This window comes from Myxozyma melibiosi (assembly GCF_037950935.1).
Source record: "Myxozyma melibiosi strain Phaff 52-87 chromosome Unknown BZA70scaffold_3, whole genome shotgun sequence".
Classification (NCBI taxonomy): Eukaryota; Fungi; Ascomycota; class Lipomycetes; order Lipomycetales; family Lipomycetaceae; genus Myxozyma; species Myxozyma melibiosi.
The window spans coordinates 330,011-349,436 of NW_027042917.1; the positions used below are offsets into that span (position 1 = coordinate 330,011).

Below are 19,426 nucleotides of genomic sequence, written 5' to 3' on the forward strand. Positions count from 1 at the left end.
TCAGAGTCATTACATATATAGAAGAAAGCCAAAAATAATAAAAAGACGACAACACAACGTCGAACTTCCCACATAGAAATATAGTGCCATTAAACAAGTCCCAAAATATAGAAATATAAAATAAAACCAACGAAGTGTAAAAGAAGAGAACAAAGACAAGGATACCAGAAAGAAAGAATCAGAAAAAACCACATAAATATTGCAAGCCCAAACTTTTCGATATAAGAAATACACATGAAAAACAAATAATGACCAAGGGATGTACTGATAAAAATAAATATAAAACGAAAACACTTTCCAAGTATTAAGTATATGGAAGTAGCAAAAAAATAGAAACTTCCAAAATCACAACATTTCCGGCTAACCACTTTTCCAAAGAATATATAGGAAGGATAAAAATTAAAAACGCGAAAATCAACACGCAGCAGCAGCAGGTCCTAACCAAGTAGGGACGATAGGCTCAAAAACACAGTAGTGGCAATTGCATTGAGACGAGTACCTCGACAAAAGACCGTGTTGGTTGTGCGAGTTCTGGTGAGCCATTAGATGCTGCTGCTGTTGCTGATGCAGCTGAATCGGCTGCTGCTGAGACGTATTGCAGTACGCGCCGGAGTAGTTACCATAGCGGTACTGTGACTGCACATTATACTGATTCGAGTAATAGCCATGACGATTGCGCATGGCCGGCTCCTGATCGTACCTGGTATCGACCCAATAATCCGCAGAGCATTGCATCGGAGGAGCTGACATGTGCGACTGGCTGATGGGAGCAACTTGAGGTGTATGAACAGATGACTTCTTGGTAGCATGTAGCGAATACTCATACCAATAGTCGTTCCATCTATTCCATACACCGATGTCATCATCATGAAGGTTAAGCTGCCATTTGACAAGCTTCAACCAATCGGTCTCAACCCTCGTAAGCTCACTGATAGGCAATCCAGTCACTTCACCCCAGGATTTATTGGTGAAGGTGTTGTCGTCGTTGAACTTGTTGGCCAAAATCAGCGAGACGATAAGGAGATTGTACTGAGCAGTCTGGTCAACAGCAGACGGAGCCTGCAAGGCACATCGTTTACTCAAGTAAACCAGGGCCAGTATAATCGTAGAGCCAGGCAGCCTAGTGGACGACAAAAGCTGATGAGTGAATTTGATGAGCACAGGGGATGGGGGAATCTTGTATCCCATGATAGTCGACGACATAGTGCATAGGAATTCTGACATGATATCAAGGCTATAGTCTAGCTTTGATGACACGCCACCGGTTTTAGGCTCCGACAAGGAAGTATTCTGCAACGCGTCATAGTGACAGGCCTTTTGCACACCTTGCTCAAGACCACGTTGCTGCAGCGCCATGTCGTTTCCAAAGCCAGAGAAACCGGACATTCCTTTATGGCCATTCGACAGAAGACCGGATTGCCGCTGACTGTTGCGAGCGTTCCAGTGGTCCTCCTCGAGCTTGGGAACCTGGTTTACCGCAGCTGCTTGACTCCAGTGCCCATTTTGGAAGGCGTCGGAGTAACCTTTTCTTTGGTGGTTAATCCAAGACTGAGAAAGAGCAGGGTTCATCTGGCCACGCTGCTGCTTATTTGAAACGTAGTGGCTTCCGATAGCTGCTGCATGGGGACCCATATTGCCGTTTGGGTAAGGTGCCAACATCTGAGGTGGCATGAGCTGAGGGACATAAGGAAGGCGAGAATGCTGGGAGAGTGAAGTAGGTAGGAAGTAGTCGACTGGGGTGTTGGGCTCCAGAGAGCAGAACCCACTGGAGGCGGAGGCAAAGGCGACGACCATGTTGATAGAGAAGGAAGCGATAAACTAGCAAAAGAATTGGGTTAGTACAGCACTCTCGAGTGAACTCGACTAAGAGCAACATACCTGAAACGTGAAACAAAAACCGAGAAGACGCTTTCAGAAAGCGACTTGATAGAGCGATGATAAACCACCGGGTAAACAAGAGCAAGACAAAAAACTTTTAGATATCAACGCATCTATGTGTGAGGTTGTATAGGATCACAGTATGCCCTGAGAGACCGCTGGAGATTCACCAGCTGTAAAACAAATAGAACAATAAAAATAGATGACAGAAGCCGTCCACGCAGAGCTAGAAGCCGTGAGGAGACTGAGCTGGAAGAAAGAAAAGCGTTTACAGCTGTTTCTCCATTAACCAGCGAAAACCAGTAAGACCGTTGACTCGAGATAGAAGATGCCGACGACGTTCAGTAAAGAAGTGCCAGGGACGAGACAAGGAGGTAACCGGACGGTCTAGCGAGACCCGAGAAGAAGATGAGGTGGAAGAGAAGACGGAGACTGGGCTGCCCAGAACTAGGAAGCTGACGAGCAGAGGTGGCAACGGCGGACTGAAAATCTCTGGCGGTGAGTCTGCCCGGCGGCGGACCCTAAACCTCTGCTGCATTGATCGCTTAAGGTTTGGCTGCTTGGCTTCTCGCTGCTGCTGCGAGGCCACCGCCTGCAGCCGCTCTGCGACCTAACCCAATCGGGAGATTACTTTGATGTAATGTGTTAGGTAAGCGTCTTAGGGCTCAACCCTACACACCGGACTGTTTCTCTTAGTTGTGACTGCTGCTGAGCTGAGCCGCGCCGCATCCGCCCTAACACTACGCCTGCTCTGCTTCCTTGTTCATCTGATCCATCGAAGTAGTTCCTGTACAGTATCTTCACCACAGACATACATCAACCACAATGTCCGAGACCGCCATTTCATACGGTAAGAACACCGCAATCGTCGAATTCGAGTCAGCTGGACAATCCACCGCTTTGTTCTACTGTTCTCGACAGCTTTTCCCCGGGGTACTTGTGTGCTAACGACCGACTCTCATAGCTGCCCTCATTCTTGCGGATGCCGAGATCGAGATCTCCTCCGACAAGCTCCTGTCGCTGACCAAGGCCGCCGGTGTCGAGGTTGAGCCCGTACGTTAAACCGCCAGATTTTGCCAGTAATTCGCGTTTCTCAAGTATTAACATCCCTCGATAGATCTGGGCTTCCCTTTTCGCCAAGGCCCTCGAAGGCAAGGACATCAAGGACCTGCTCACCAACGTCGGTGCCGTCGGATCCGCTCCTGCTGCTGGTGCTGCCGCTGGCGGTGCCGCCGCCGAGGCTGCTGCCGAGGAGGTTGTTGAGGAGAAGGAGGAGGAGAAGGAGGAGTCTGATGACGATATGGGTATGGAAGAGCCTTTTTCATTACATCTAAATACTGCAGAAAAACACGAAACTAACAATTTACTACAGGATTCGGACTGTTCGACTAAACAACGCGTGTTGAAAATGAGAAGCTAAAAATGATGGCTGTATATATATAATAATTCAGTATTTTGCGGCGTATAAAAAGTTGAAGTTGTCAATTCTCATCAAGAGATAATCCGGTTTATTCAAGGTAAACTGCATGTAGAGTCCAAGCAGGCTGTAGCCTCCGTCTATTCAAGCTACAACGTCGCAGTATGAAATCTCGACCGCGTCTTTCTCAGCAGTGGCAATTATCTAAACCATGTCGGACGTCATGTAGTGCCATTTTTACCCACGAAACCTGTCAGTGTTTCCAAATAACCAAGTAAACAAAGCTAACAAAGAGGCTCTTTATATGCCAGAACCTGCTCTGCACATTTCTTTTCGTCATTACTCTTTAATGCCCTCCAGGTGGCCGTCGTGAACAGTTACCAGACTCAAGAGTTTTCGGTCTTCCCAACTCTAAATTTGACTATTTAACCGTTATATTTTCTGCACTCTCATCAAATATAGAGCATAGAATATAGAACGATAGCTGTACATATGGCGGCAGTACTGAGCAGTGCAGACGCACTCAGTGCAGACTCTGGCAGTTCCTTTCGCTTGACGCTGTCTGGTATCTTTGGCACGATCAGCATAGCGTGTTGGGTGGTGTTGCTTGTGCCGCAACTTGTTGATCAATGGAAGCTGAAATCGTAAGAATTTTTTTTACCAGATGATCCGGCCTTCAGATGCATTTGTGGACCTATACTGACGCGTATATTCTATTGCAGTTCTGCAGGAGTGTCGCTTTTGTTTCTCCTGGTCTGGTTCCTGGGTGATATCGCGAATCTCATCGGCGCAGTTTGGGCAGGCCTTCTTCCTAAAGTGGTCGCATTAGCAGTCTGGTTTTGCTTCGCCGACGCTATCGAGCTCTCATCTGCCATATACTACCGTTTCTTCTATCACCCTCCTGCCAAGAATGGTCCTTCAGACTTTGAATCGGCTGGAGGACTGCTGGCGGTCTCCAGTGATGATGACGCCACCGACGATATTCCTCTCGATGATCTAGCTGAGGAGTCTCCTTCAGGCGCGCATTCAAGCGTCTGGAAGGAATACGTTCTCCCCATTCTTGGTGTTATAATCATCGGAATTATTGGTTATTTTTTCACCAACAGTCCAACGGACTCTAGTGACGATAGCAGCGAGGAGCCGGACTCATCGCTCAGCGTTGGTCCTCAAATTCTGGGATATCTATCTGCTCTTCTCTACCTTACAGCTCGCATCCCCCAGATCATTCAAAACCACAGAAAGAAGTCCGTGCATGGACTCTCCCTTCTCTTCTTTATGTTCTCTACTGCGGGAAACGTCACATATGCTGCTCAGATCTTGCTGTTCAGCTCCGATTCACGTTATATTCTTTTGAACCTGTCATGGCTGTTGGGATCGCTCGGTACGGTGTTTCAAGATGCGGTTATATTTGCTCAGTTTTACATATATAGAGAGAAAGAGCATGGTGCTGGTGTTATTAGACTAGAGGACGAGCTGCCTTCTAGAGATGAAGCATAAGAGTAATACTGCAACTAATTGGGAATGGTCTATGTTGGTTGATATCGATTTAGAATACGGATTTTGAAGGTTTAAGGCGTTCAAGAGTATAATTCAAACGTACAAGCACCAGTATCTGCTACTTTCGATTTGGTTCTATGACTCTATAATCTACTTACACAGTTTTGTCAATATTTACACGACAAAACGATAGCTCGCATCTCGTAATTGGAACCTGAATTTCTCTACTCCAGACATTTATTACGAGTAAGCTTCGATATTGTACCGAGCAAGTACTTGACAGTACTTGACAGTCTTCAGTAATATGTTATAGATGCATTTATTACGACCGCCGAGAAAGTTAAAACATAGTCCATATCTCATTGACTCACACCAAACTGAACGGCCAATATGAAACATGAAGCATACAATAACCCTCAACGCTCCAACAACATTTAAGTAACCAATCTTGAACCAATGCCCCTCCCCACCCCTGTACCATCAAAGAAAACGATAACAATCGAAAACACACACAGAATTACAACAAAAGAAGAAAAAGAAAAATAATCAATAGTTGGAGAAATTAGCTTCATGCACCATTATTATAGGTTCTCGCATGATCCTCATAAAAAACCCTTATACTCCAGATAGCAAAAACGACGATTTCGTAAAGTAGACACTTAAACACCGAAGGGTCATTATGCACCCGACCAGTGATTGAATGGCGAGAGCTCCTTTACCCAGTCTGCAACTCCTCGGATAGAGAATTTGAGCTACCAAATCTTACGATCTCGCAAATTCGACCTGGGCAGTCAAGCAGGTAATCTCAGTGTAATCCTCCTTGTATGCGCGTGCAACCACATTGTACTTTCCCTGTGAGTTTGATAGACTGTTAGCAGGAGTCTCCAGCAGGCAGTTCGCCATTTGCTAGAAAAAAACCTCTTCTTTGGAACTTACAGGAGGAATTTCACCAGGAAGCTCAACCGACTTGGAGAACTTGATCACGCCCCGATCCAACGGGCAAGACTTATCAGCCTTCTCGACCTGCTCGCAAAGATCGATGGTCTCCTTGACGAGTCGGATAAAGCCGTAGCGGACCTCGACCTCAACAAAAGCACCCTCACCGATGGTATCCTTGAGGATTCCCTCGGCCTCAATAAACAGGTCAGCGCCCTTCTGGGGAGGGTTGGGATTAATCTTCAAATAGGTGATGTCGAGCAGCTGAGAAACGTCGAGGTCGCAGACGAGCATGGGAGACTTGCCAGGAACAGGCTTGGTTGGAGCGCCGCCCATAGGCTTCGCCTCCATCAGTTCGAAAGGCATAGGCTCCTGCTGAATCGAGACAGCAGTAGCAGTAGCAGCCAGAGCTGCAACCAATGAAAGAAGCGAGAACTTCATTTTGCTGGACGTGGATGGTGAAGTGCGGTAAAGGTGGCAAGCTGTAGTATGCTCTGTGACATAACCGGAGGAAGAGACGCTGCCTGGGCGGAGAGGAAAAAGCCCTAATCCTTAGTCAAATGATAAGCGCTTATCAGGGTTGGGGTACAATTACATCATCTCTCGTCCATCGCCTTCGTTTGCTTCTGCGGCTTACGCGTTGTAAGGTTTTGTTCTAACAATGCTCAATTAATTCCAATCTCTGAACGATCGTCAAACACACATCCCAGAACATTTTCTGCCTCATCTAGATTTAGCATCTGTCCATGGAGAGCATAAAGCTGACGTGCCTCGCGCTCTAGAACCTCAGCAGCTGATTCAGGCAAGACTCCTACTACAGCAGCCGGGCTGCCCGCGACAATCGAAAATGGTGGTATGCAAGCTGTCGAGGGAATGACCGCGCCATCCCGAATAACTACGCAGTCTTTGATGATAGCAAACTTATCGACTATGCAGTTCTTGCCTATCGAAACATACGAGCCGATCGAAGCAGATTGTAGAACGGTACCGCTTCCAACAGACACGTAATTGCCAATATTCATGGGATAGTATGTAATAGCTCTATATCAGCCGTCATTAGTCAAGATCGCGCATTTACTCACAAAGTCGGACTGCGTTCTCACCCCTTGTAAATTTTGAAAGGCGGACGAACAAGAACTGCCTTGTCCAAAAATACGTAACGACCAACATTGATCGAAGCTGAAGATGAACCTGAATTTGACGGACGTTGCAAATCGCCTCTGATAACACAATCTGGCAGAATCGTCGATTTACCACCCATCAGAATATACTGAGATCCCACGATAGTTGCCTTTCGGGAAATTCGATTCCCAGATTCCTAACGAGTATTGTTAGAATCTTATATTGATCGTCTAGTCTTCCATACTCCAGATCTCAATACTTACAGTTTCGAAGTACCCTGCGCGTGTTTGCCGCGACTGTCTGTTTGACATCCTTGACAGTTGTGGTTTCTCAATAAAGATTGAGTTGTAACAGAGAATCCTCTGCCAAACCGTTTAGCTAATCAGACATATGGACTATAAAACACGTAATCCAGAGAGTCTCAGGAAAATAGGAAGCTTTCTGGTAACAATTTGCTGGACGCGAGAGATCAAGCAACCTTAAACCATGATTCTCTGAGCCGCCTGCCCCCGTTGTCCCGTAAACGAGGGTTAGGGTACAGAAGTAAATATTTACATTCAAGCGCGCTCGACAACCTTCGCGCATCGAATAGTACAACTTATCAGCGAAGCTTTTGTAATAACACGCCTCTATACTTGCTACCATCAACAATAAGCTACACGCTGAATATGCCCTAACATCTGACCGGAGTACTGTGCACGAGTAATACACTCTTATCTATTACAGTGTATCATCGCGGGGATTGCAATACGTGGTTCGCATGGTTCAAACAGTAAGTTCTTTGACCATTGAGATATATACACTCGAACTAATCCGACTTTTAGAAAATTGTTCGACCCTCGCAGCTAGGAGAGCCTGGATTTGGTCTCGGAACTTATAATAAAGCAGTTCATTATGTCGGGCATACAAAAACAGTCCTGGAGAGTCAGAAGCTCCTCACGAGTTTAGACGAGTTTCTGTCTCATATCTTGCTTAAGGAGCCTCCGATCGAGTCTCAGTTTGAGCGTTTGCTTGTGGATCTTGATTTGCTCAGGAGAACCGCCTACAAAATGCTAGGAGATGGAAGCAAGGAGTTGGTATTTGGCCTGCTAAGCTTCGTGATCCATTACCGTGAGCAGGTAATTATCTCCCTTCACTCTGACATTTTATGTAGGTTGCGACGTATAACTAATGAGTCATTAGGACAAATTTCCGATGTTCCATAAAGTCGCCGTTCGAATCCTTGAGAATTGCATTGCACTACTGAAGCCTTTGCTGCAGAATGTACAGGATAAAAGTCTCAGCCTCTATCTCAACAAGTGTAGTGACGTGTGCAACATCATTGGCGACACTAAATACACCACATTTATTGCAAATGCATATTTCAACTACGGTATAGCGTTATGGAAGATTTCTCGCAAAGAAGAAGCCTCGGCGGCTTGGAGCAGATATATCAAACTTCAGAGCTCGGCTCTGGCGGATAGCGACATCTCCGTGTTTGCTAAGAAGATTGAGAGAATAGCCATAGCTTCCATGGAGCTCAAGCAGTATTCCAAAGCAGCCGCTTTGCTGATAGAGGCCACTACCAAGACTTTCGCTCTTGATGCTTCCAGAATCGGCGACATGTCGAACTCAGAATCAATCGGCACAATCATAACGAGACTGAAAGATTCAGAGCATCTCCTTATGACTCTAGCCAACTGTCTAGGCCATATAGGCGATGTGTCGGTTATCAATCTTGATTTTCCCGAGATATCAATGCCTTGCAGAGGCGTTGTGATGGAATGGCTCACTCGCATCCTCATTTCCAGCCGGAAGAAATCAAGATCTTGCGAGGTTTCAGATATCCTGGTGCGGAAGTTAACCAGGCTGTACAGAGATCAGTATCCAATTCGAATGGCGAGGTATGATTCTTGATTTCTACACCCTCAACGATTCTCTGACTGCTGGGTCTCTAACATGATATAGATCGATACTTTTGAATTTCTCATCCAGCATTTCCAGAGATCAAAAGAAGGAATCGCTCTTGCTTCTCAAAACAGCTATCGAGCGTCTGAATGCAGGACCATACAATGCCGATGCGCGACTTGTCAGATTTAAAGACGATATGGTAGCGTCTCTTTCGTTATACCACTCCATACTTGAGTATCAACTGCTCAACCCAGAGTGTCCTCTACTGAGCAACTCTGTCGCCTTATGGTCACGCTTAATTAACAGCGCAAATATGGATAAGGCGATCATGGAAAAGCAAATCCTGTTAGCCAATTTGAGTAAGTCATGCCTATCCCTTTAGCTGCTTCTGTTTCTAATGTGATAATTTTGACAGACATATTATGCGATTTTCTTAGCATCAGAGGCGAAACAACCTCTCTCATTCTTATACTCCACTGCATGCGAAAAGTTGATGTCGTCAATTCCCAACTCATGTGGAAATGCTGTATCCAATTGAGTCGTTTATATCTCCGATTAGGACTTACAGGACAGTCCTCGGAACTTTTACAGACGGCATATTCCCTGATCAACGGATTTGAAGCCTCCACAGACCAGCAGACATCATTATACCTAGCCGATATCGACTATCTGATCTCCATTGGTAATTTGGAAAGAGCCAGCTCTCGTATGCTTCTGATACGAGAGTATATGTGCGAGAAAAAATGCTCCTCTCTAAGCGTCAATGCCCAGATCTTTCTCTCCATCTCGAGATTGCTGAAAGAGCTTGTATGTACTATTTGTTTTTATCATTTGATATTCTGCTGATGATTATCTATCAGGGCCGCTACCAGGAGTCAATAGGGTACGCAAAAACGGGGATCAAGCTGTTGAACCAATCAATTCACAGCCTACGGCTTTCATCCAATGAGAGTGCAAATAGTCCAGACACCGCGCCCTTCGGCAGCTGCGCTACCTGGCCTTTGGTAAGCCAGCTGCTAGAGAACCACGAGCAGCTTTTCAGAGTATACGATGCAATTGGAATGGTTCGCGAAACAGAGTTTTACATGTCAGAGACTACCAAGCTGGCTAGATCGGTGCAGTCGGCAATCCACGCGGAATTCTATGAGCTACTCCAAGCTGATTTTTTAACTCGCAGTGGCAATATACAGAAAGCGGAGCCCATATTGCTCGCTGCGATGAGCAGTTCGAATCTGCGCGAAAATCATCTACACTCTATACTCGTGAAATACTACCTTCTGCGCTATTTCCGACGTATTGGAAACGATGAGAGTGCTAGCGAAATGCATGACGCAATATTGGATCTCATCTATGCGACCACTGGGGACAATAATGTCGATACGCAACATTCTTCAGATTTGGAGGGCATGTTCACGCGCTTATCACTCCAATCGTCGGAAGGATCAGGCACACGGCAGCGAAAGGATAGCATTGATAACCATTTCGGACTTCGCAGGCTCGAAGCCAACATACTTCGGGCGCATGCAATCCAGCTTTTGAGTGACAACAATTGGTCGGAAGCCAAAGAGAGTCTTGATCAAGCTTCTAGATACAGTGGCATCCTTCTTGGAGATCGAGCGATGCAAAGTGCTCTAGAGTCTCAATTTCATCTTCAAGTTTTCGAGAGCCAGCTTCGCAGTGATCCGGTATTCGGAGTACTACAGGATTCGGCGCTTTCTATTCCCAACATAGTGCCACCTTCTGGTGGCAAGAAGACCTCTACACCTGCAGTAACTCGCGGAAGAAGAGCTAAATCCACTGTTTCTTCTAAGGGGCTGCAAGACGCCCATAAGGCTCTCCAGCAATCTCGCCAGCTAGTCCTCGATAGCTTTGTTCACGCATCTAAAGTTTGCTCTGCTTTTGAGAGACGCGTCATAGCAAATCAGGCAGGCAAGATTCTCTTGTTGCAGTCTGCAACAGAACCGCCAGACAGTTCTACTCCAGCTTGTGCCTCAAACTTCTTTTTTGGTACGTATACATCTCACATCTTGATGTGTCTAGGACTGTAACTAATTATATTATATAGAACTCTCCAGAGGTCTCTCTATTCAACGAGACGCTTCAGCTGTAGATGCAAGCTTGTATCCTTCACCTGAATTACTTCAACCAGACTCTACTCTGGATAGCGTCCTTGATCTTAATGCATTTCAACAAGAGTATGTCAACTCAATTCCTGACAATTGGGTTGCGGTATCCGTTAGTCTCTCTGAAGAGTCGGGTGATCTTATTGTGTCACGATTCCAAGCTAATGAAAGCCCGTTTCTTTTGCGGCTTCCACTAAACCGGCATTGCAGTCGCGATGCGGATGAGGATTCGTTCTCTTTTGCTGATGCTAAAGCAGAGCTTCACGAGATCATTACAAAAAGCAATGCGACTGCCAAGGCCTCTAGAGAGCTGCATGAGAAAGGCAAAGTTCTCAAGCAACAATGGTGGTCGGAGCGCCGTGAGCTTGATCAGCGCTTAGAAGAGCTTTTGACTAATATGGAATATTGCTGGCTTGGAGGTTTTCGCGGAATTCTGAGCGGTCTCAAATGCAACTCCGAGCTTTCAAGCAGATTTTACAATTCTTTCATGTCTATTTTGACGAAGCACCTTCCGACTCGAAGGTCTGCAAGAACACGTCAGAGCACCGCGAAAAATCGTGCCACGGATGTGAAAATAGATCCGCGAGTATTGGAGCTGTTTCTTGGACTAGGAGATCCGAATATCGCAGAGAACGCCGAGCTGTTGGAAGACCTGATATATTTCACTCTGGATATCCTGCAGTTCCATGGCGAATATAATGCATATGATGAACTTGATATGGATCAGATTACCGTTGACATACAAGAGATCATTCGTTCCTATTACGAGAGTCTGCACGATGAGGATGATAGAGTTGAACATCTGGTTTTGATACTTGATCAAACCGTGCAGATGTTTCCGTGGGAATCCCTTCCATGCTTGAGAAAGACTTCAGTTTCGCGGGTGCCATCGCTGACAGTTCTGCGAGATTTGTTGGCACAGAACCGTACCGAGACGGACGGGCAAATTCGAAGTCTTGAGAGAAAACAGGGGGGTATATATTAAACCCTTCTGCCGACTTGAGGAACACTGAGTCGCTGTTTAGCCAGAGGCTAAAGGAGCTGCCCGAGTGGGAGGGCGTAACGGGGAGAGCGCCTGATGAAGCAGAGTTCAAGCGACTGCTCGAGACGAAAGATCTCGTTCTATATTTCGGCCACGGAGGTGGTGAGCAGTATATTCGGTCGTCACAAGTCAAGAATCTTGAATGTTGTTCGGCAGCTTTCCTGATGGGATGTAGTTCGGGACTGCTTCATGATTCAGGCGACTTCGAACCTTGGGGCACCCCGGCGAACTACCTGATTGGCGGCTGCCCCACATTAGTCGCTAATCTATGGGACGTCACGGATAAAGACATTGATAAATTCTCGGACGCAATGTTTCAATCATGGGGATTATATGGAGAGAACTCGGATATCAGTTCTGAGCTGGGAGAGCGTGGAAATCTGCATCTAGGTGAGGCTGTTGCGAAGTCGAGAGATTCTTGCATTCTGAAATATTTAAATGGGGCGGCCCCGGTGATTTATGGACTTCCGCTGGCATTAGCATGAAATAATTTCGGAGTAACTATCACGTTTGCTGTAATTAATATGACTATATATTCTACGAAATCATACACTTCCCAAGCCAACTATCATGAACCGCCACACGCCAAATAATTAGGCAACCACACTTCTATTAGCGTGGCGCAATATATCAGAAGTTAAGCCTTCTCTAAAGTTTCCGACGTCAGTCATCAGAGAATTCCACTCCTCAAGCAGAGATTCAGGTAGAGTAACAGGCCGATCAATGACCCGTCTCATGTCCTTCACGTGTCCTGCCATCAGCTTAATATGCCTCTTAACAGTGTCATTCTCTTGTAGGAGAGCGCGACGTTTTGATTCTGTAAGTAAAAGTTAGTAAACAGCTTCAGGAGGTTTACGGAACCCGGATATATTACCTTCCACTTCAGCTCTCTCCTCGTAGTATTGAATAACTTTTCGAAACTTCTCCAGCTCCTGAACCTGGCTATCTGACTGCAACTTCTGCGAATTTGTCGTAGTAGCAAGAGTATCTTGAAGTTTGTTGATCGTGTCTTGCATTTCCAATAACTTCTGATCGCGTTCGGCAGCCGATATAATATCCTGATTGACAACCGCACGGGTTCGGATATGTTTCGCTCGGCTGGCGTATCGTAAAGTAGAAAGAGTCTCTTCGTAGTCGCAGGGGCTTACACAGGCAATCATTGCTGTTTTACTATTGCCGCCCAAACTATCTTTCAGAAGCCAAGTCAACGTCGAGTCTCTGTAAGGGACTAGTTCCTTCTTTTTGCTGGAAAGTGCCGACTCCGAAAGAATGTTGATCACTCGCCCTAAAGTGGTGAGACTTTTGTTGATATTAGATCCTTCTCTTAAGCGGCTCCCGCTGGCCCCTGTGGAGTTTGCCCTCTCAGATCCTGCAAGATCAACAAAGCGTATTCGGGCGTTCATTTCTTCGGTTGTTTCGTCTAAAATAGGATCGCTCACTATCTTTTTGAGACTCAAAGTGAAAACCGCATGTGACCGACTAGAAGAATCATTCATATTTGTTGACGCTGTAGCACGTAGTTCATTTCCTTTCCTTAAAAGATTTTCCACTTCTTCAAAGTTATGAACTGAGTGCGACGATAAATCTTTGACGTAGGGACCATCGACAGGCGATTCCCTGACTTTCAACGGAGTCGGCTGGCCCTTCAAACTCCTTGAAGTCAGGAGATCATAAACGTTCTCGTTATAGATTTCAAAAAACGTTACTTTCACTGTGAAACTGGTGGTGCTTGTCGTCATCTGCTTGACGCGGTCAAAGAGGTCATAACAAGTTTGAGGTATAATTCCTGGCTCATTATCAGAGCCTATCATTGTATATGATTTCCCAGAGCCAGTCTGACCATAAGCCAAAATGCAGGTATGATAGCCGTTGAAACTGTGATCCAAAAATTCCTTTCCGACGGTTTTGTACAGCTCAGGCTGACCAATGAAGCGATTTGAAGTCGATTTATCTACTGACCAAAGTGATGCATCGAAAACAAACTCCTTTGAAAGCTTTGAGCGCCGCTGTATAGATGCTGTATCGGTTTTGTCGCTACCATTGATGGTCTCTTCAGAATGAATAATAGTGATGTCCGCGCTCGAATCCATCGACAGCAGGCAGCGACTACCTGCCGCTACCTCACGCGGCACAAATGGACGAGCACGTACTAGTACTCGTACATTCCCCTGACCAGATGATGCTAAATCTTGAGAGAAATCTTCGGAGGAAGCAGCGCTGGACCGTGGCAGTGCTGATGTCATGAGCTTGTTGGGAGTGAAGGAACCCATCGAAGATCGCACCGATAGAGACCGTTCGTGAGCAGGATTTTCAGCCGTCGCATCGCTAGAGAAACTAGAGTGACTCTCTCTCAATAAAGCCGATGAAGTGGGCCGTCTCAGAGGTGAACGGGGTCGGGAGACTAGATGTGTTGATGCGACCTTAGATGCAGGCGCACCACCCGTATCCTTCGGCGGTGCCAGGTTGACCGAGGACCTCAAATCCCCATCAAAGGCTTTCGCAGGCGACTCTCTAGATCTGACCACTCTCTTTGGCGAAGCTGCTCGTTGCAAGGGCGGATGATTTGCGCCATTATTATGCAGTGAGCTGACCGGCGTAGTCGGGCGCGAAGAGAGAGACGACGAGAGTGATGCTGAAGGACTGACGGCTGAAGCCGGCGGCTTGATGTAGTACTTTTTAGGAGAGTTGACCAGTGAAGACATAACTTGAAGCTGGTAGAGGGTTGAGGTTGTCGTTGCTGTTGACCAGACAAGAGTTGGTGTGCAGTCAGTGGAGATGAGAAGCTGGGCAGGGAAGCGAACCTTATTTTAGAGTAAACAAATAGACCAATGTGGTAGTATCACAACAAACCGTATTGGGCTGAGCCTGTGCATGACTTCATGCTCTGCATAATACACTTTGATATACTGATAATGACATTTATTGTTGATATATTAAACCGTCCTCGCTCGTTATTGACATTCGTAAATGATAAATCCAGAGATCGCCGTCGTACCCTACCGAATCCGTTCCAATCCTTCGTATACAGCGGTACGAGCATAATAATTACGATGATAGCAACTACAGATTAGATGAGGCGAGAATGTTTATTATATTAAAAGATCAAGTTAAAGCGATTGTCGATCAACAAATTATATACCCAGATAGCTGCGATTTGATATTTTACAAAGTATCGACAACAGCACGAATACAATCACCCTGCTTCATTGCTCCGAAAGCGGCGCTAATTTCTGACAGAGGGAAACGATGGGTGATAAAATCGTCGACCTTAAGCTTGTCCTCCATATAATCCTCAACAAGCCCGGGAAGTTGAGAGCGTCCCTTGACACCACCAAAAGCACATCCACGCCAGACACGTCCAGTCACGAGCTGGAAAGGACGAGTAGAGATCTCCTGACCAGCAGCCGCAACACCGATGATAATGCACTCACCCCATCCCTTGTGGCAAGACTCAAGAGCAGCACGCATGACCTGCACGTTTCCGGTACAGTCAAACGCATAGTCGACGCCGCCATCAGTCATAGCAATCAACTCCTCGGTGATAGAGCGCGACAATTTAGTAGGATTCACGAAATCAGTGGCACCGAATTTCTTAGCCCATTCCTCCTTGGAATCGTTAACATCAACAACGATAATCTTTCCAGCCTTCTTCTGAACGGCACCCTGGATGACAGAGAGACCAACGCATCCAGCTCCAAAGATAGCAACGTTATCGCCGGGGCTGATCTTAGCGGTGATAGTAGCAGCACCGTATCCAGTGGTGATACCGCAACCCAACAAACAAGTGCGGTCCATTGGAGCCTTGGGGTCGACAGCAACGACGGAAATGTCCGCAACAACAGTGTACTGAGAAAATGTTGAAGTACCCATGAAGTGAAGGATGTCCTTTCCGCGGGCTCGGAAACGAGTGGTGCCATCGGGCATCAGGCCCTGGCCCTGGGTAGCACGAATCTTTCCGCAAAGATTGGTCTTTCCGGACTTGCAGAACTTGCACTCGCCACATTCAGGAGTGTAAAGAGCGACAACGTGGTCGCCCGGCTTGACGCTGGTCACGCCTTCGCCGACAGACTCGACGATACCGGCACCCTCATGTCCGAGGACGACAGGGAAAGCACCTTCGGGGTCCTTTCCAGAGAGAGTGTAGGCATCGGTGTGGCAAACTCCAGTGTAGTAGAGCTGGATGCGCACCTCATGAGCACGTGGAGGCAGAACCTCGACGTCCTCGACGGAGAGTTCCTCACCTGTGATCGATCGTGACGATTAGCACGGGCAGATAACGGCGAGGGAGACAGAAGGGGAAAGAGGATAGAAACATACCGGGACCCCAGGCGATAGCAGCCTTGCAAGTGATAGTTTTTCCGACGGTAGACATATTGCAATTGGATGAATTGAGGAAGGATGTAGACAGGGTAGAGAAACAGAAGTCTGGAAAATTCCGATCGAGGGCGAGCCGCTGCCAGTTAAATAATAGGCGTGCGAGCACAGAGCCGACGTCATGGAAGATATGCTCGACAGTTTTGTTTGCCCTGTTTGGACTTCGGCCCTCGCCCCACCCCCGGCTGCTGTCCGGAAAACTGCTCCAAAATAGCGGCTCCAACTCCCAGCGGAAAAACTTTCTCACTTTGAGCTCGCCACAACGACCTCGATATCGTCCTAGAACGGCCGGGTTTCTTGTTTTGTACACTTTCGCATCCCCCCGTCCTAAACAAAATGACTTCAGTCCGAAACAGACGCAAGCAAAAGTCTTCCCTGCCGAGACAGACCCGCCGTCTCAATGACAAGCGCAAGAAAGTCCGAATCCTGTCCAACGCGATCATCGCCGCGCAGTGGGATGAAAAACTCACCCTTTCGCAAAAGTGTGCCTCTCCCATTTTTCCTGTATAGCTCTGATCAACACTCTTTCAACACAACTAACCACTCCTCATTAGCTACAAAAATCTTGGTTTGACGGCTCGCCTTAGCAGACCTTCTGGAGGCACCCAAAAAGAGCTCGGCAAAGTCACACAATCTTCTGCACAGCAGCAGCAACAGCAGCAGTTGCAGTCCAGCGCCGTTAAAGAGGCAAAAATTGTTCGCAACCCCCAAACCGGCGAATTTGAACGTCTGGAGTATGTATCAACCGAATCGGTCCTTGACGCACCGGTGACTCCTTCCGTTACTGCCGCAACGGACGTTGTCAAACAACTGGAACAGTATGCTGCTCGGGGAGAGCGCACTCGGGAGCGTTCTCAGTCGGAAAGAGAACAATACTGGATCGAAGAGTTGATTGAGGTCTACGGAGATGACTACGAAAGGATGGCACGCGATCGCAAACGGAACATATGGCAGCAAAGCGCCGGTGATATACGGAGGCGGGTTTTGAAGTGGAAAAAACAAAACAAGTAGATGTTATCTAGTTGGAAATATATATTGTATATTCTTGACAAAATTTTGATGTTACCTACATTTTAAGCCTCACAAAATGCAGTGTAGGTTACGAGCATTTCGCCGTTGCCAGCATACTCCACCTTCGTACCAGCACCCGCAAAAAAAACAAAGCCAGGCTGAGCCTTCAACGGTGGCTGCCCAGGAGTATTGAGAGTGCCAGTTCCTTCCGTCACGATAATGATACTAGGCCCAGCAAGCCCGTCGATGGCCTCCTTTCCATTCGAGATCTCAGTTCGGATAACAGCGAACTCAGGGATAGGAGGATCGTACAAATGAACAGTTCCATCTCCCGAGGCTCTGTCGAACGAAGCAGGCTTCATTTTTTGCTCATCAACGGGTGCACAGTCGTAAGTTAGCATAGACACCAAATTCTTGACGTCTTTGAATTTGGGAGTAAAACCAGCACGCACGACGTTATCACTCGCCGCCATACACTCTATAATATCTCCTGAAATGTAAGCATGAGGATCCTTTGCTTTCAGAAAGATCGCTTCGCCAGCCTTGAGAGTGACATAGTTTAGCAGAAAGACTCCACAGAAAAGACCGATATCGAGGGGAAATTGGTCGTTGAGGCGTAGTATTAAGTCAGCTAGCGCCGCATCGCCGCTGGCCTTTGCAAAATTACCGCCCTCGGCTTTGACGCGATCGATCAGGGAAGCAGCTGCCGTCGTGTAAACGTTTTCCGGAGAGATCATCACCGCATTGAAAAGCTTACGCAGCAAATCCTTGTTGTGAGCCTCATCATCAGCGCTGGTAGCCGGATCCAAGAGCTTTGATTCAAAATCAGAAGCAACGCTATCTGTAACCACCTGACGGAATTCAGGGACGTCATTCAGAAAACTTTTGATTTCGGAAAGAGGTCGAAATCCACAAAAACCTTCAAATTCATTTAGCGCGATTGCCATCTCCGGCTTGTGATTATCGTCAGGATAATTCTTGGGATCAGACTTGTGTAGCTGAGCGGCCAGTTTCTTGTCCGGATGCGCTTGAATCGAAAGCACCTTTTGGATTGAGAGAACTTTGAATAGAAACGGCAGACTCGATGACCCGCTATCAAACTTCAGAGCAACGGGTTCCCCCACCAGAGAAGGATCTTTCTCGAGGAGAGATTTCAAAGTGGCCTTCTCAATCAAGGCCTTCGAAGGGACAGACGGGTGCGTACCCATCCACAACTAAGCAAAATAGACAGTTTAGTATCTTCACGCTTCCAAGATACGGACTCTAAATTTATTCTTACCTCCGCGTATGGCGAATTTTCCTCAATGGTGAAGTTCGGATCGGTCGCTGCGGCAAATTGAGCTACAGAGCTCGACTTGCCGATTTTACCCCAATCGTACTTTTGAGCACCTAAAGTAGACGATGAGCAATGTCCAACAATAGGTTTCAATCAGCAGTAAAAACTCACCGCATTGCAGTTGAATAAGGGTCGCCATAATGATTGTTGATCAAGACCTGAAGAAAGGATAGGTGGCAGCTAGCGAGCTGATGAGAAATGAAGCAGCAAGGCTGCAGCAACAAAGTTTCACGCGTCGAGCGGCGGCCGCACGACGCTCCTGCCGCTTACGGTCACCCACTTCCGGTTGTCCGCTTTGATATTCCATAAGCCAGAAACAAGCCAGAAATAAGCCAAACATTAGTAATATTATGCGTGACAGCCTGGCTACTAAGTTAGACCACTTGCCGCAGCGATCAAACTGGGCTCAGGCCTATGCTCCCAAGAGACCAATAATTTCACCTAGCGGATAAATAAGTCTCCGAGTGCATTTAGGATCGTACAACGCTGTGAATGATGATGACGATAAATCTAATCTTATAGTCTGTGTGCAACGACCGGGCTTTAACGGACCGATTCGGTGCCGCTGTAACGAAGTACTTCGGAGCTTGCCATGTCTTCTGAAGCGCGAGTAGTGTGGCATTTACCAGCTCAGTACGCTCTATCGCCATTTGCGCATCGCCATTCGCACCTCTGTCACTATTATCGCTAATATCTCAGCCCTTACCAGCAAAGCTCGTAGCTCATAAAACACCTTTATCAGGGAGAAACTACGACATTTAGGATATCTATCGGTGCTCTCGCAGCACTATCCTACCTCC

At 46.9% G+C, this 19,426-nt stretch overlaps 10 protein-coding genes across 10 annotated transcripts; 4 read left to right on the plus strand and 6 right to left on the minus strand.

Annotated features, from left to right (window-relative positions):
- Positions 1 to 244: 244 nt before the first annotated feature.
- On the minus strand, positions 245 to 2,000 carry BZA70DRAFT_125395 (uncharacterized protein). The gene is made up of 2 exons (XM_064909532.1): positions 1,879 to 2,000; positions 245 to 1,818 (listed from the first exon to the last, which is right to left on the minus strand). The coding sequence occupies exon 2, from the start codon at positions 1,792 to 1,794 to the stop codon at positions 415 to 417; it is 1,380 nt and encodes a 459-aa protein (XP_064769185.1). The 5' UTR covers positions 1,795 to 1,818; positions 1,879 to 2,000; the 3' UTR covers positions 245 to 414.
- A 558-nt stretch (positions 2,001 to 2,558) lies between these two features.
- Positions 2,559 to 3,350, plus strand: BZA70DRAFT_275815 (60S acidic ribosomal protein P1-alpha 5). The gene is made up of 4 exons (XM_064912209.1): positions 2,559 to 2,728; positions 2,843 to 2,931; positions 2,996 to 3,182; positions 3,251 to 3,350. Exons 1-4 carry the CDS (start codon positions 2,704 to 2,706, stop codon positions 3,268 to 3,270), a joined length of 321 nt encoding a protein of 106 aa, XP_064769186.1. The 5' UTR covers positions 2,559 to 2,703; the 3' UTR covers positions 3,271 to 3,350.
- BZA70DRAFT_275816 (PQ loop repeat-domain-containing protein) lies at positions 3,351 to 5,082 on the plus strand. Its single transcript, XM_064912210.1, has 2 exons — positions 3,351 to 3,939; positions 4,018 to 5,082. Exons 1-2 carry the CDS (start codon positions 3,788 to 3,790, stop codon positions 4,790 to 4,792), a joined length of 927 nt encoding a protein of 308 aa, XP_064769187.1. The 5' UTR covers positions 3,351 to 3,787; the 3' UTR covers positions 4,793 to 5,082.
- BZA70DRAFT_275818 (Phosphatidylglycerol/phosphatidylinositol transfer protein) lies at positions 5,083 to 6,250 on the minus strand. Its single transcript, XM_064912211.1, has 2 exons — positions 5,731 to 6,250; positions 5,083 to 5,646 (listed from the first exon to the last, which is right to left on the minus strand). The coding sequence occupies exons 1-2, from the start codon at positions 6,167 to 6,169 to the stop codon at positions 5,555 to 5,557; spliced, it is 531 nt and encodes a 176-aa protein (XP_064769188.1). The 5' UTR covers positions 6,170 to 6,250; the 3' UTR covers positions 5,083 to 5,554.
- On the minus strand, positions 6,251 to 7,316 carry BZA70DRAFT_246478 (dynactin subunit p25). The gene is made up of 3 exons (XM_064910637.1): positions 7,114 to 7,316; positions 6,832 to 7,046; positions 6,251 to 6,769 (listed from the first exon to the last, which is right to left on the minus strand). Exons 1-3 carry the CDS (start codon positions 7,159 to 7,161, stop codon positions 6,394 to 6,396), a joined length of 639 nt encoding a protein of 212 aa, XP_064769189.1. The 5' UTR covers positions 7,162 to 7,316; the 3' UTR covers positions 6,251 to 6,393.
- A 125-nt stretch (positions 7,317 to 7,441) lies between these two features.
- Positions 7,442 to 12,435, plus strand: BZA70DRAFT_275822 (peptidase family C50-domain-containing protein). Its single transcript, XM_064912212.1, has 8 exons — positions 7,442 to 7,622; positions 7,675 to 7,968; positions 8,033 to 8,733; positions 8,798 to 9,099; positions 9,156 to 9,547; positions 9,601 to 10,747; positions 10,806 to 11,761; positions 11,827 to 12,435. The coding sequence occupies exons 1-8, from the start codon at positions 7,611 to 7,613 to the stop codon at positions 12,388 to 12,390; spliced, it is 4,368 nt and encodes a 1,455-aa protein (XP_064769190.1). The 5' UTR covers positions 7,442 to 7,610; the 3' UTR covers positions 12,391 to 12,435.
- BZA70DRAFT_275824 (P-loop containing nucleoside triphosphate hydrolase protein) lies at positions 12,436 to 14,753 on the minus strand. Its single transcript, XM_064912213.1, has 2 exons — positions 12,780 to 14,753; positions 12,436 to 12,722 (listed from the first exon to the last, which is right to left on the minus strand). Exons 1-2 carry the CDS (start codon positions 14,605 to 14,607, stop codon positions 12,499 to 12,501), a joined length of 2,052 nt encoding a protein of 683 aa, XP_064769191.1. The 5' UTR covers positions 14,608 to 14,753; the 3' UTR covers positions 12,436 to 12,498.
- A 127-nt stretch (positions 14,754 to 14,880) lies between these two features.
- On the minus strand, positions 14,881 to 16,398 carry BZA70DRAFT_275826 (chaperonin 10-like protein). Its single transcript, XM_064912214.1, has 2 exons — positions 16,223 to 16,398; positions 14,881 to 16,146 (listed from the first exon to the last, which is right to left on the minus strand). Exons 1-2 carry the CDS (start codon positions 16,275 to 16,277, stop codon positions 15,068 to 15,070), a joined length of 1,134 nt encoding a protein of 377 aa, XP_064769192.1. The 5' UTR covers positions 16,278 to 16,398; the 3' UTR covers positions 14,881 to 15,067.
- An 88-nt stretch (positions 16,399 to 16,486) lies between these two features.
- BZA70DRAFT_275828 (ribosome biogenesis protein Nop16) lies at positions 16,487 to 17,334 on the plus strand. Its single transcript, XM_064912215.1, has 2 exons — positions 16,487 to 16,761; positions 16,834 to 17,334. Exons 1-2 carry the CDS (start codon positions 16,616 to 16,618, stop codon positions 17,288 to 17,290), a joined length of 603 nt encoding a protein of 200 aa, XP_064769193.1. The 5' UTR covers positions 16,487 to 16,615; the 3' UTR covers positions 17,291 to 17,334.
- On the minus strand, positions 17,335 to 18,898 carry BZA70DRAFT_275831 (mannose-6-phosphate isomerase). Its single transcript, XM_064912216.1, has 3 exons — positions 18,738 to 18,898; positions 18,570 to 18,679; positions 17,335 to 18,504 (listed from the first exon to the last, which is right to left on the minus strand). Exons 1-3 carry the CDS (start codon positions 18,763 to 18,765, stop codon positions 17,353 to 17,355), a joined length of 1,290 nt encoding a protein of 429 aa, XP_064769194.1. The 5' UTR covers positions 18,766 to 18,898; the 3' UTR covers positions 17,335 to 17,352.
- Positions 18,899 to 19,426: the final 528 nt, after the last annotated feature.